The sequence below is a fragment of the Leopardus geoffroyi genome, chromosome A1, assembly GCF_018350155.1.
Source record: "Leopardus geoffroyi isolate Oge1 chromosome A1, O.geoffroyi_Oge1_pat1.0, whole genome shotgun sequence".
NCBI classification, from domain to species: domain Eukaryota; kingdom Metazoa; phylum Chordata; class Mammalia; order Carnivora; family Felidae; genus Leopardus; species Leopardus geoffroyi.
Genome location: NC_059326.1, coordinates 112,565,419 through 112,577,035, shown reverse-complemented (window position 1 = coordinate 112,577,035; position 11,617 = coordinate 112,565,419). Strand labels below are relative to the sequence as shown.

Sequence of the window (11,617 nt, the reverse complement as noted above, 5' to 3'; positions counted from 1 at the left end):
ATGTCAGACAAAGAGGTTGCGGAGGTGTTTCTCCGGGGCTGAGACGGGATTTATGGGAATGAGCTCTGGCCAAGATTGGCCTGGCACACCCTGGTTTCTCGTATTGTGGCTGCGGCCAGGTGGGAGGGGCGGTGAGGGCGAGGGGGACTAACGCACTCATCTTTCCCCCTGTTCACTCAGCCAGTGCTCACCAAACTCCCCCATGCACTGCACCCCTTGATGGGATGAGAGACATAGCTATGAACTTGGCTGAGCCTGTGGGAACCTCGGGAGAGTGACCAGGCAACAGAGCTGAGACTACGGCGAGGGGTGAGGTCTCTAGGGTGCAGAACTTCACAGCTTCATGCCCCAGCCCTCTCACCCGCCTCCCGGTAATTCTGGTCCTGTCGGACGATGACAGTCCAGGCTGACCAGTGCTTCTAGAGAAGTGCAGGGGCTACCGTAGCCAGGGCAACACCTCCCATTCTAGTCTGGGGTGGGGGTGGGGGGCGGGGGCTTGAACAGTTTCTCAAAGGAAGAGAGGAATTTGGACCAGGAGAACCCCTCAGTCCCCCTGACTGCTCACTTCTGTTCTGGCCACCAAGCCTTTGCCTGGAATGGCAAGGGCAGGTGGGCCATCGCCACTATCACAGCCTCCTCTGCCCCCCTGTGCCAGAGCAGAGCTGGCTCACAGTTCCGGAGGGGGGGGGGGCACATGTGCGCCCAGGGCACAGCTAGAGAGGCGCCTGGGCCCATGCAATCAGTCCCAACTAGTCTCGGAGTGCCTCTGCCACCGCCCGGGGCCTCCCCCAGAGGCAGTGTGCCCTGCCTGCGCTACCCAGCAGCCAGTGGGGCTCCGCGCCCACCCGGCCTCACCGGGAGGGAGGATATCGAGGAGAACGAAAGCAGGTGTCCACGTCCAGCCGCGCCCTGCCTCTGAGTCGGTCTGCTGTCCACAAGTCTGTTTTGCGCGTGTCTCTGTTCACAGGTCTGTAACCGTTTCTTTGCCCGTCAGTCTTTCTGTGACCCTGTTTTTCCTCCCTCCCTCTCTCTGTGTGTCCCTCTGGCCGTAAGTGATGTGAGGCCGGGCCGGGGCAGTCGCAGCGTGTCCCCTCTCGCCCTCATTGGTTGGCAGCCGCTCCCCGGGGGCAGCCGCTGTCAGTCCCGCCCCCCCCCCCTCCCGTCCCCCGCCCGGGACCTGAGCGCGCTCAGAGCCGCCTCGGAGCGCAGTCTCCTGCTGAAGACAGGAGCGAAGCAGCCAAAGCGAGTGGGGACAGACTCGCCGCACACCGGGCATCTGAACAGGGACTCGCGGCTGCAGGACCGCCTGCTCCGAGACTCAGCAGCCGCGGCGGCGCCGGAGGACTCCCCGCCACCCGCCCTCGGTGCACCTGGCGTCCCGGCTCCAAGCAGGCACCCGAGCTGTGGCCGCACTCCCCGGGCGCCTCCCGCCGCCGCTGCAGCCTGGGGGAGCCCAGAGCCCGGAGCTCAGCAGAGCTGGGGGCCGGAGCCGAGAGCGCGGCTGCAAAACCTCAAGCCGGGTGACTGGGCACCGCGGGTGGCGACGTCAGGACACAGGGAAAGCCTGAGGGTCGCGCACTTGGGGCCGCCCGGCTGCGACCCGCAGGGACGGCAGCTGAGCGCGGAGGCGAGGGAGCGGCGCGGCCCCGGCTGACCCGAAGGCACCGGCTCCCGGTCAGGTGCGCGCAGCAGGGCGGGAGGGGCGCGCTATGGAGGCGCCCGGAGGCGCTGGTCCGCGCGACACCAAGTGAGGCGGCCCGGCCGGGGTCGGCGGCCTCGCGGGTCATGTACGGCGACGTGTTCAACGCCACGGCCGGCCCGGAGGCGGCTGGAGGCGGCGCGCTGGCCCTGGCGGCCACGGTCAAGGCAGAGGGCGCTTTGCCGCTGGAGCTGGCCACGGCGCGCGGCATGCGGGACGGCGCGGCCACAAAGCCCGACCTGCCCACCTACCTGCTGCTCTTCTTCTTGCTGCTGCTGTCTGTGGCGCTCGTCGTCCTCTTCATAGGCTGCCAGCTGCGCCACTCGGCCTTCGCCGCGCTGCCCCACGACCGTTCGCTGCGCGACGCCCGCGCGCCCTGGAAGTCGCGGCCGGTGTAGCTGCGGGGTGAGCCAGAGCCGGCCGGCGCAGTGTCCCAGTCTCACCCCCGGCCGCTGGTAGGAGCGGGGCAGGGCGAGCCCGACGCCGGGGGTCGCTGGCCCCTGGGCACGCCGCGCCCTGATCCAAAGACCCTTTACGACCTCGAGCGGCAAGGCGGGCGTAAAGGGAGTCGGAGGCTTCGCGGGCTGCGTAGGGTCCCGATCCCAGCAGCCGCGGGCTTCCAAGGTTCTGATCCCCTGGAGGAGTCTCTTCCCCCTCCCCGGACAGCGGGTCTAGCCGGGGTGCCTTCCTGGAAGACGGCGCGCCAGCCCAGACGCAGGAGCCTTCCCCACCGCCTGCTGACTCCCTTACTTTGCACAACGGAGGGGCAGGCATGGCTCGGCAAGAGCGTAACTAGCCAGGGGGGCTGCCTAATCCAGACTCCCTGGCCGGGTGGCTGTCTTCCCGCGGCTGCTACCGCCTCTTCCACCCCTCGCCACCGAGGACCCCAGTCCCCCGAGAATCCGAGAGTGAACCGAGCCGGACTTGCAAATGATGGCCTTTGGGGGCTGCGTCCCCTCGGGGAAGTGAGGGGATGCTGACTTTAAGTAGGTCTCGCTCAGGGCCAAGGCTTGTTTTCTTTGTGGGCACGGGAGGGGAAGCTAGTCTAGAGGCACAGGGTCGCACCTGCAGCACCCTGTGGTCAGAGATCCGCGTCCCGCATCTCTAGGGACCACATTTGTACAATAAAACCTCACCGAATTGGACCCAGTGCTGAGTACGCTCTGGTCATTGGTCGCACCACTTTGGAAAGGGGGTAAGGGCAGAGCTAGCGGGCAACACTCAAGCTCAATCTGCCTCCTACTTCGCGGTGAGCCAGATCAGTTTAAATGATACTTTCTCCTCTCTAGCTTTTACTCAGCGTCAATCAGGTAGTTGTTCTGCGAAGTGTTTTCTCAGAGCCCCTCTCAAAAAAAAAAAAAAAAAAAAAGGAATTGCTGCCTTATCTGCAGAAAAAATTCCCTGTAAAGGCTCCATGGAGACCTTCTCCACAGGGCAGTTGCTTCCACCTGGCCCTCTCTTTTGCTCTCAGAGGCTTTTGGACCTGAACCCTTCTAAGAGCCAGTTGTAGACCAGCACCATGTGGTGATGGAAGGGCCTGAGGGTCCAGCAATGGAATCAGCTGCTCACGGCTTCTTCCCACAGTAGGCAGGGGCCTGCGCTGGAGAACATGGGGTTGGGGGGGGGGGGGGGCAGTGCGAGGAGCAGTGGATGAATAGAGCCAGCTGTGAGGAGCTGATTAGAAAGACCCTGAGAGGGAACAGAAAGATTTGTGATAACCTTGGCCATTTTCAAAGTTAACCTAATTCTAGGGAGTCTACTTTATGGGGGTTTAAAATAGTTTCAGGAGTTACCTGGCTCAGTAGGGGCACTAGAGCTTAGACAATGTTTCACTAAAAATAGATTTGGTAGGTTATCTGATTCAGTAGGGCTAAACCATTGGGCGGGGGGGTCACTCGGGTTTTGAGAACCTGAAGAACGCTAGGATGTTGCATCAGGCAAAATGCAGACAGGCACACAATTCTGCACACCGTTTGTGGCTGATGTCTAAGGACACAAGCTGGGGGGGATGAGGGGGTAGGGGAGATTTGCGAGGGCCAGAGTCCTAGGCCAGTGAGCGCCCAAGATTCCCTCCTGGCCCCTATCCAGGAAGCAGGACACACGAGCTGTAGACAGGGTCTCACCTGGATTAACCACGTCTTGGAATGCTAACCCCAACCACCCCCTGATGGTGCTAATTCTGTGAAAACCTCACAGAACATTTTAGTGAGGTCTTTGGAAATGTAGCCAAACCTCTCCAGCCTACAGTAATGGTAACCCAGCTAATCTGCATGACCCTTGGTTGCAGAGAAGATTAAATGGAATAAATGTAAGGAAATATGAGGGCCCCTGACTGGCATTCTGAAGTGGTGCCCAGCTGATAAGAGGAACCCCTTTTTTAGCTGTGATGTGGGGGACTGGGAGGGGGAGGAGACTGTAAAGAGACAGAGTACTCCTTCTCCACATCTCCCAATGGGTACATCGAAAGGCAGTATGCAAAGTAGTCAGGGCACAAGCTCTGGAGTCTGAGCGTCTTGAAATCCCAGCTCCTCTGTTCGCTGGCCGTGGGACTCCACGCACATCATTTAATCTATTTCGGCCTGTTTCCTCATGTGTGAAATGGGTGCTCTTTCACCTAGCTCTGCAGGGTTGAAAATGAAATGTGCTAACAAACGTGAACACGCCAGCTAGCATCCAGACGTTAGCTCGTCCTCTGAGCCTCAGGCTTGAGGCGGCAGTGCCGAAAAATGAAGCTGAACCCAAAACAGGATGTGCTCTCACTAGGGCTCACTGTCTACTGTGACCACACCAGTGCAAAGGCTGGTCCCTGCAAGGGAAAATAGGAGTGGATGACTGGCTTAGAGGCTGCCTCAGCTTCCTGGGCCAGCATCGGCTACAGCCAGAGAGATCCCACGAGGCGCTTGGGATCCCTTGATACAATACAGGCCCAAGGCCTCCAGAGGTTAAAGCTGAGAAGTGCTAATGAAGACGGAGACAGCTGGCGAAGTATCTCTGTCTGCTGCCTTGCACTGGGTTCGCCACCTAAATCAATGGCCTGGCCACTTCAACTACACAGGCATTTTTTTTTTTAACGTTTATTTATTTTTGAGAGAGAGAGAGAGAGAGAGAGCGAGCACAATTAGGGGAGGGGCAGAGAGACAGGGAGACTCAGAACCTGAGACAGGCTCCAGGCTCTGAGCTGTCAGCAGAGGCCCACGCGGGGCTCAAACCCACAGATTGAGCCCCACAGAGTTCACGACCCGAGTCAAAGTCAGGCACTTGATGGACTGAGCCACCCCGGCGCCCCTACAAAGATACTTTTGAAATAAACTCTTAGGTAACTGGGCCTACGTAGAGATCGAATCTAGAAACCAGGCAGGGTTGGTGAGAGGGACTGGACTGGGGCTCTGCTTTTGCCAGCACTGTGACCCTGAATAATTTCATTCGCTTCTCTAGGCTAGAGATAGACTGGTTGAGCAGTAATGGGCCTAGCCCCACATTCTCCCCTGGAAAGCAGGGATGTGGCTGAGTTCATGTCTGCCCTCTATTGATACGCAGGGTAAGTGCACTACAATGCGGCAATTGGACATTTAGATGGATAGCAGGGCGGTAAGTCTGTACGCACACATCCTTCTGCCCTTTGCTCTTCCATCAGTCCCGTGAAGTCTTGGAGCCACCTCTGGAGAGCTGGACCTGGCAGGCTAGAAATATGAACGGGACCCATGGCATAGGCATTTGGGCCGCTCTGCCCATAACCAGCCACTGGGAGCAGACAAGAGGGCTGAGCACAGGTTTCTGATGGGGGCTTAGGGGGAGGTAGGGTGGAAATTAGGGAAGGTGCCTGCAGATGCCAGGGACCAGGGAGAAGCAGCATAGGGCAGTGACTAAGAGCTTTAGCCCTGGCACTAGGTAACCTGACTGTGGCCATCCATGCTACGCCTGGATCGTGCTTCTGGATTTCCGGGAGCCTCGCTTTCCTCACCTGTAAGATGGAGATAATAACAGGACCTGCTGCACAGGATTTTCAACATCGCGTGAGACATCCCGAGCTCGTGTTTGACATGCAGGAAGTGCTCTGAAGGCGAGCTGTTCTGATCATTAACCAGGATGACCATTTCAGAAGTGTTCGCAGCAGCACTAACAGCAACTGCTCTTCCTCGGTGACTTGAAGTTCTTCAAATGGGACATGCTATTGCCAACTGGTAAAGGAGCCTGCCCCTTTCCGGCAGGTGTGCCCAGAGCCGGAAGGCAGCTGTCCCTGGTCTTTTCTCTCTCTGCACATTCTCACTAAACTAGCTCCTCCACTCTGATGGCTTCAGGTGCTTTTCAAATGACTCGCTCCAGACCTGTCCCTGAGCCCATTCGATTATCTTCATTTGGACAGCTCACAGGGAACCTCAAGCTCTGAAACTCGCCATCTTTCTATAAACATTAGATCTTCCTTCAGTCTTCTCCATCTCAGTAAATTGCACCAGCACCTGGTTGCCCAAAGCGAAAGCCACAGTGGTCCTTCTTGACCCCAAACTCTTCATCTTCCCACATGCAGTCTACCACCTTCCACAAACCAGCCCACTCCATCTATCCCCTCCATCTCCACCATCGCCACCCAAATTTGAAGCCCAACATTCATTTTTTTCCCCTCTCCGATCAGAGCAACATCTGAGCCCAATGTCTGCCTCGGGCCCCAGCTTATACTCCAGTGGCTTCTCTTTGCCTTCAGGATTTGCCACAAAGCCCTAATCTTGGCCTACAAGACCCAGCACCATCTGCCCTTCCCCCCACCCCCCCTGCCCAACCACTGCAGCCTCATTTCCTCATACTCTTTTGTACTTTTAACCCCTAGGGTCTCCCTGCCTGAGCTATTTGTCTCCCCTCCCTCATCTGGAGAATGCCTTCTTATCCTCCAGGAGTAACTTAAACATCTCTCCTTCAAAAGGACTTGCCTGAGTTCTCAGAGAAGATCAGTTCCCTTCATTCATAGGCCCCAGTCAGCTCCCTCATCAGTCAGCTCCCTTATCATAGCTATTAAATAACTGTGTAATTTGGAGCCTAATGCCTCTCTCCCTGCTACCAAGTAAGTTGTATGAGGTCGGGGACAACATCCACCGTGTTCACTGCTGCCTTCCCAATGCCCAGCATAGTGTTAAACACAAAATGGACCATGAGTCTTTGTTGAATGAATTACAGTGGAAAGACAGAGCTAGCAGGTAAATTTGCCTGTGGGCTCTTCACCTGAACCCTTTGCCTTTCATTTTCAGCCTTAAACTAAACTTGTACTAGATACAATATTGAGTTGAACTCTCCTTATTGATTGGCCCTTCAAGTGGCCAGTTTCCTGGAGGTGGTAATCCACAAAATTGTGAGCAACTGACATCTCCTGTCTCCATCTATGGAACACCACAGTTATTACTGGGTCTCCCGCAGAGACTAAAGAACATGCAATTTAAGTTTGTACCCTTAGCTATTTCTGCTTGAATCACTCCTTTGCCTGCAGGGAAGTGGAGAGCTACTTTGTAGGATCATTCATGCTTTCTGGATTGTCTTGACTAAGAATCAATTAAATCGCTGCTTCACACATTGAGTTCCTCACCTCTTTGTGAACTTTATCAAAGATTTCCTTCTCAATGAGACCATCCCCGGATCCTTGATCTGAAACCTGAGCTACCTTGCCCAACCCTAGATGTTTCAAAGCTCCCTTTCCTCCATTTTCTCCTTAGAACTTCCCACTGCTCTATATATTTCATTGTTCTTGTTTTATGTCTCCATCGGCCAGAATGAAGATCCTTGAAGGAAAGAACTTTGGTTTTATTCAGTTTACCCTACACCTGACATCTAATGTTACTCAAATGAATGAGCAAGCCACCTGGTTAAATGCTCAAAACCAGAACAAAAATAGAGACATTAAAAAAAAAAAGGAGCAGTCTTTTTCGTAAAGTCTCCTTCATTCTTCGTTTCTGCTTCTTCTCCACCTTCCAAACTGATCCGATAACCCTAACCAGATAGGGGTCAAAAACACTCAACTATGTTATAGCTTTGCCTCCCATGCGACAGCGGACTCTCTTGCCACAGCTCTACCGCACTGCCTGGCGTAAAGCTCGACTTGTAGTAAGCACTCGGGGAGGATCTGGTGAGAGTAAGTGAATGAGCAAGCAGTATGTACCGTCTGAACTGTCATTAACAAAGGACAATCCCCACCCCTAAGTTTTTCACGTAACTTTCCAGGAGAACAATTGTGTCATCCTCACCCCTTGGCTTCAGTGTCCATCTCAAGGTGGCTTCTCTAGCTCCTGCCACCATATCTGCATCCTAGCCATTGGGAACAGGAAAGGGCCAAGGAGAACATTCCCCTTGGGAGCACGGCACTGAATGGCACCTATTTCTGCACCTATCCTTAGTCACGTGACCATCAGCTAGCTGAAAGGGAGGCTGGGAAGTGTGGTTTGCAGTTGGACACAGTGCTCCATAATTGAGGATGGGGAGGATGGGTATTGGTTAACTTCCGGCAGTTTATTAAACAGACAATAAAAGGAAAATACCTTTGTTTTCGTATGAAGATCTTTGCAGTCTGCAGATCTTTACGTATACCATTTATACGTAACTACCTGGTTTGTATTCACCATCTTCCCCCTCACTGCTCTACTTTGGCTGAAGCCAACTCTGTAAAATTTAAAGAATTTTATGTGAAGAAAATGCAATTGGGGAGTGTTTATCATTAATCTTACTAACGGATGCTGGGACAGCCCTTTGAACTCCTCTGTGCTTTTTTACCGCCTACAATCCCACATACACTCTTCAGCAAAATTAATCTTGTATTCGGAAGTACAAATATGGTCACTATTTGTGTTCTATCTCTCAAACACTATTGTGTTCTGTCTCTCAAAGGTGTTACTTGTGGTACCCGACCCAAATGCAGTTAAAGGCCTGTCCCTCATGCACAACAACTGGGGGTGCTATTATGAGATCTAAACGAGGGTGCTAAAATCAAGCTACAGGGTTCGTAACACTGCCACCCTCACAAGCCACGAAACATAAAAGCACTTCTTGGTTATTTCTCTGGTCAAACACATCCAGTAAACTGTGCCCTTCGACTTTCTGTGGGAAATATTAAGTGCCGACAGGGTAAAGCTCCAATTAACAGTGTTAGTTTTGTAGTTTCTCTAACCAACGATTCTGGGAACCTGATAACTTTGGGACAAAGATCTCAAAGTTCAAGGAGAAAGAAGAGATATTGGTCTTAAAATTTCTGAGTCTCCAATGAGGCCTGCAAATAAGAGATCTGATATTTAGAGGCACCTGGGTGGCTCGGTTAATAGTTTGACTTAAGCTCAGGTCATGATCTCCCAGTTTTTGAGTCTGAGCCCCCATGAGGCTCTCTGCTGTCAGCACAGAGCCCATTTCAGATCCTCTGTCCCCTTCTCACTGCCCCTCCCCCACTTGGGCGTTCTCTCTCCCTGCCCTCAAAAATAAAACACTTAAAAATGTTTAATTACAATTAAAATACTTAGTGCTGAGCTATAAACCATTCAACTGAGATCACATTACATAACTGAAAAGATGAATTCTACTATGAGAAATCATAGCTTACTCTGTATTCTCATTCATTCCACAAATACTGGAGGCTTAGAATTTGTCAAGAACTGCCCTAATGGTGGGGACACAGGCCTGGCCTCAGACAGCTTCTATTTCCATGAGATGAGACAGTCTCTAAACAGGGTAAAGAGATGAAATCGGCAGTATGTTAGATGGTGACAAATGCAATGAATGAAAAACTTGTTCTTTCTCCCAAACTCCCAAGGTCTTATCTTTCTTCTTTCTGACAGGCTGTTTCGAATCCCAATTGGCTTGGTCACTTCAGCAATCTCATTAAAATACCTGGATAGCTAGGCTTGATGTTGTACATTTTGCAAAAAGTCTGCCATTCAACAAAAGAAGACAGTTAAGAGAGGACAATATTCTCTCGGGCATATCAAATCCAAGAAACGCTCTCGAACCAACTTCTGAGAATTCTTTCAAAAAAGGAAGTACAGCTCTGTTCACAATCAGTTCAATTTTTGCCAAAGAAAGGAGAAGACGAAATGGAGGGTGTCTACCCCAACAGGTTAGAAGGGTACACGTGCTACAACACGTATTTGTGTACCAATTAGCTACTGGTTTGTGGTTTTTTTAGTTTATCCTTTTCTGTACTGTTAAAACCCTCGGCATGGAGCACAGACAAAAATAGTATTTAAAATGAAGTAACATTTGAGGCGCCTGGGTGGCTCAGTTGGTTAGGCGTCCGACTTCAGCTCAGGTCATTATCTCACGGTCAGGGAGTTCAAGGCCTGCATTGGATTCCGTGCTGACAGCTCAGAGCCTGGAGCCTGCTTCGGATTCTGTGTCTTCCTCTCTCTCTGCCTCTCCACCCCGCTCACACCCTCTCTCTCTCAAAAATAAACATTAAAAATTTTTTAAAAATGAAATGAAATAAAATAAAATAAAATGAAGAAACATTAGGTGAGATTTTTATTGGATAGGGAAAGGGGTAAGAGATAAAAACAAAAGTATGAGGAGCTTTCAAAATAGATCCCCGAATATCCAAAAACTGGCTCAGGAACTGCCTCTCACAGAAATTTTACACACATCCAGGTGACACCATACAGATAATGAGCCTTGGCCACCAACCTGCATGCCCCCTCCACCTCCTGTCCCACATACCCTAATACGGAGATGGTTACAAAAGCGACCAACGACTCTCCCTTTTGATACCTTCCCTGTAGTCCCACCCTCCTTTCTTTAAACTACAACCACAGAGTGACTTAGATCAAGGGAACACACAACCTTTTAAAAAAATCAAATCTTTATTAATAGGCTTACCAATTCAACAAATATACAGCAGTAGTTAACATGTTAAATTGAGGAACTTTAAAAAAAAATGCTTCCTTCTTTGAACCATATATACTCCAGAGCTCTAAGTACTTTCTTATAAGCTTGCCCTAGCCTACTGACAGCCTCCTTATAAATATGTATAAAATCGGAACTGCATCGCAACTGCTGTAAATGTGGAACAGCATTAGCTATTGAGTGTCATATCTGAAAGAAAAATGAAGCAGTTGTCACAGCTGATCCCCTCATCACCTGAACTGTTTGGGCTGCAGCAATTTGAAAACTAATTATCTTAAATCAGAGAGAAGCCAACACCTCTCACTGTTCAGTGAAAGAGTATGCCAGAACAAATGCTTTTGAAAATGCTTTAAAAAAATGTTTCCAACACAGCCACTGAAGTCACTACTAAATACCTTATACTTAAAGTAAAAGGGCATAGGGAAATGATTTGCAGAAATGGATTTTGATGAAGGCTTTTCTCCAAAAAGAAAAATAAGAGCTTTTGGATTTATTCTTTTGGGTTGAAATATTTAGTGTGAGTTTTTCTCCTGTTCTAGTGGGGAGCACAAAGATTTACACCATCCTCTTCTAATTAGAATGAGGTTGCACTTCTCCTATATACAACACAGTGGTGGTAAAAGTATGTACTCGGTGGGGCTAATAAAACCTGTGATTTAAAAAAAAAATGTTTTAAAGGAGAAAATAATAACAAAGTCACCTGGCAAGGTGGCTAATCAAGGGTTGATCTACTGAAGTCAAGCAGCATCAGAAATAATTCCTGTCAATTAAAGAAGAAGAAATACAAGAGATAATAAGAATCAAAATATGAGTTCTTATGTGCCAGGCACTGCTCTAAGTACTTTATTTGTATTTTCTTTAATCTTTCCCAAAATACTATAGACTTTCACTTTACAGATCAGGAAACTGAGGTACAGAGTGGTTAATCAACTTGCCTAAAGGCACAAAGCGAACAGAACTATGAGGCCCAGGACTCCCACGGAGGCAGGCAGAACCCATAGCTACTACTCTACCTCCCAATCATGCAGTCAAGACCGCTCATTTACAGATAGATCTACA

At 51.0% G+C, this 11,617-nt stretch overlaps 1 protein-coding gene across 1 annotated transcript; it reads left to right on the top strand.

Moving 5' to 3' along the window:
• The first annotated feature begins 803 nt into the window (after positions 1-803).
• Positions 804-2,844, top strand: SMIM32 (small integral membrane protein 32). The gene has a single exon (XM_045483933.1). The coding sequence runs from the start codon at positions 1,786-1,788 to the stop codon at positions 2,095-2,097; it is 312 nt and encodes a 103-aa protein (XP_045339889.1). The 5' UTR covers positions 804-1,785; the 3' UTR covers positions 2,098-2,844.
• Positions 2,845-11,617: the final 8,773 nt, after the last annotated feature.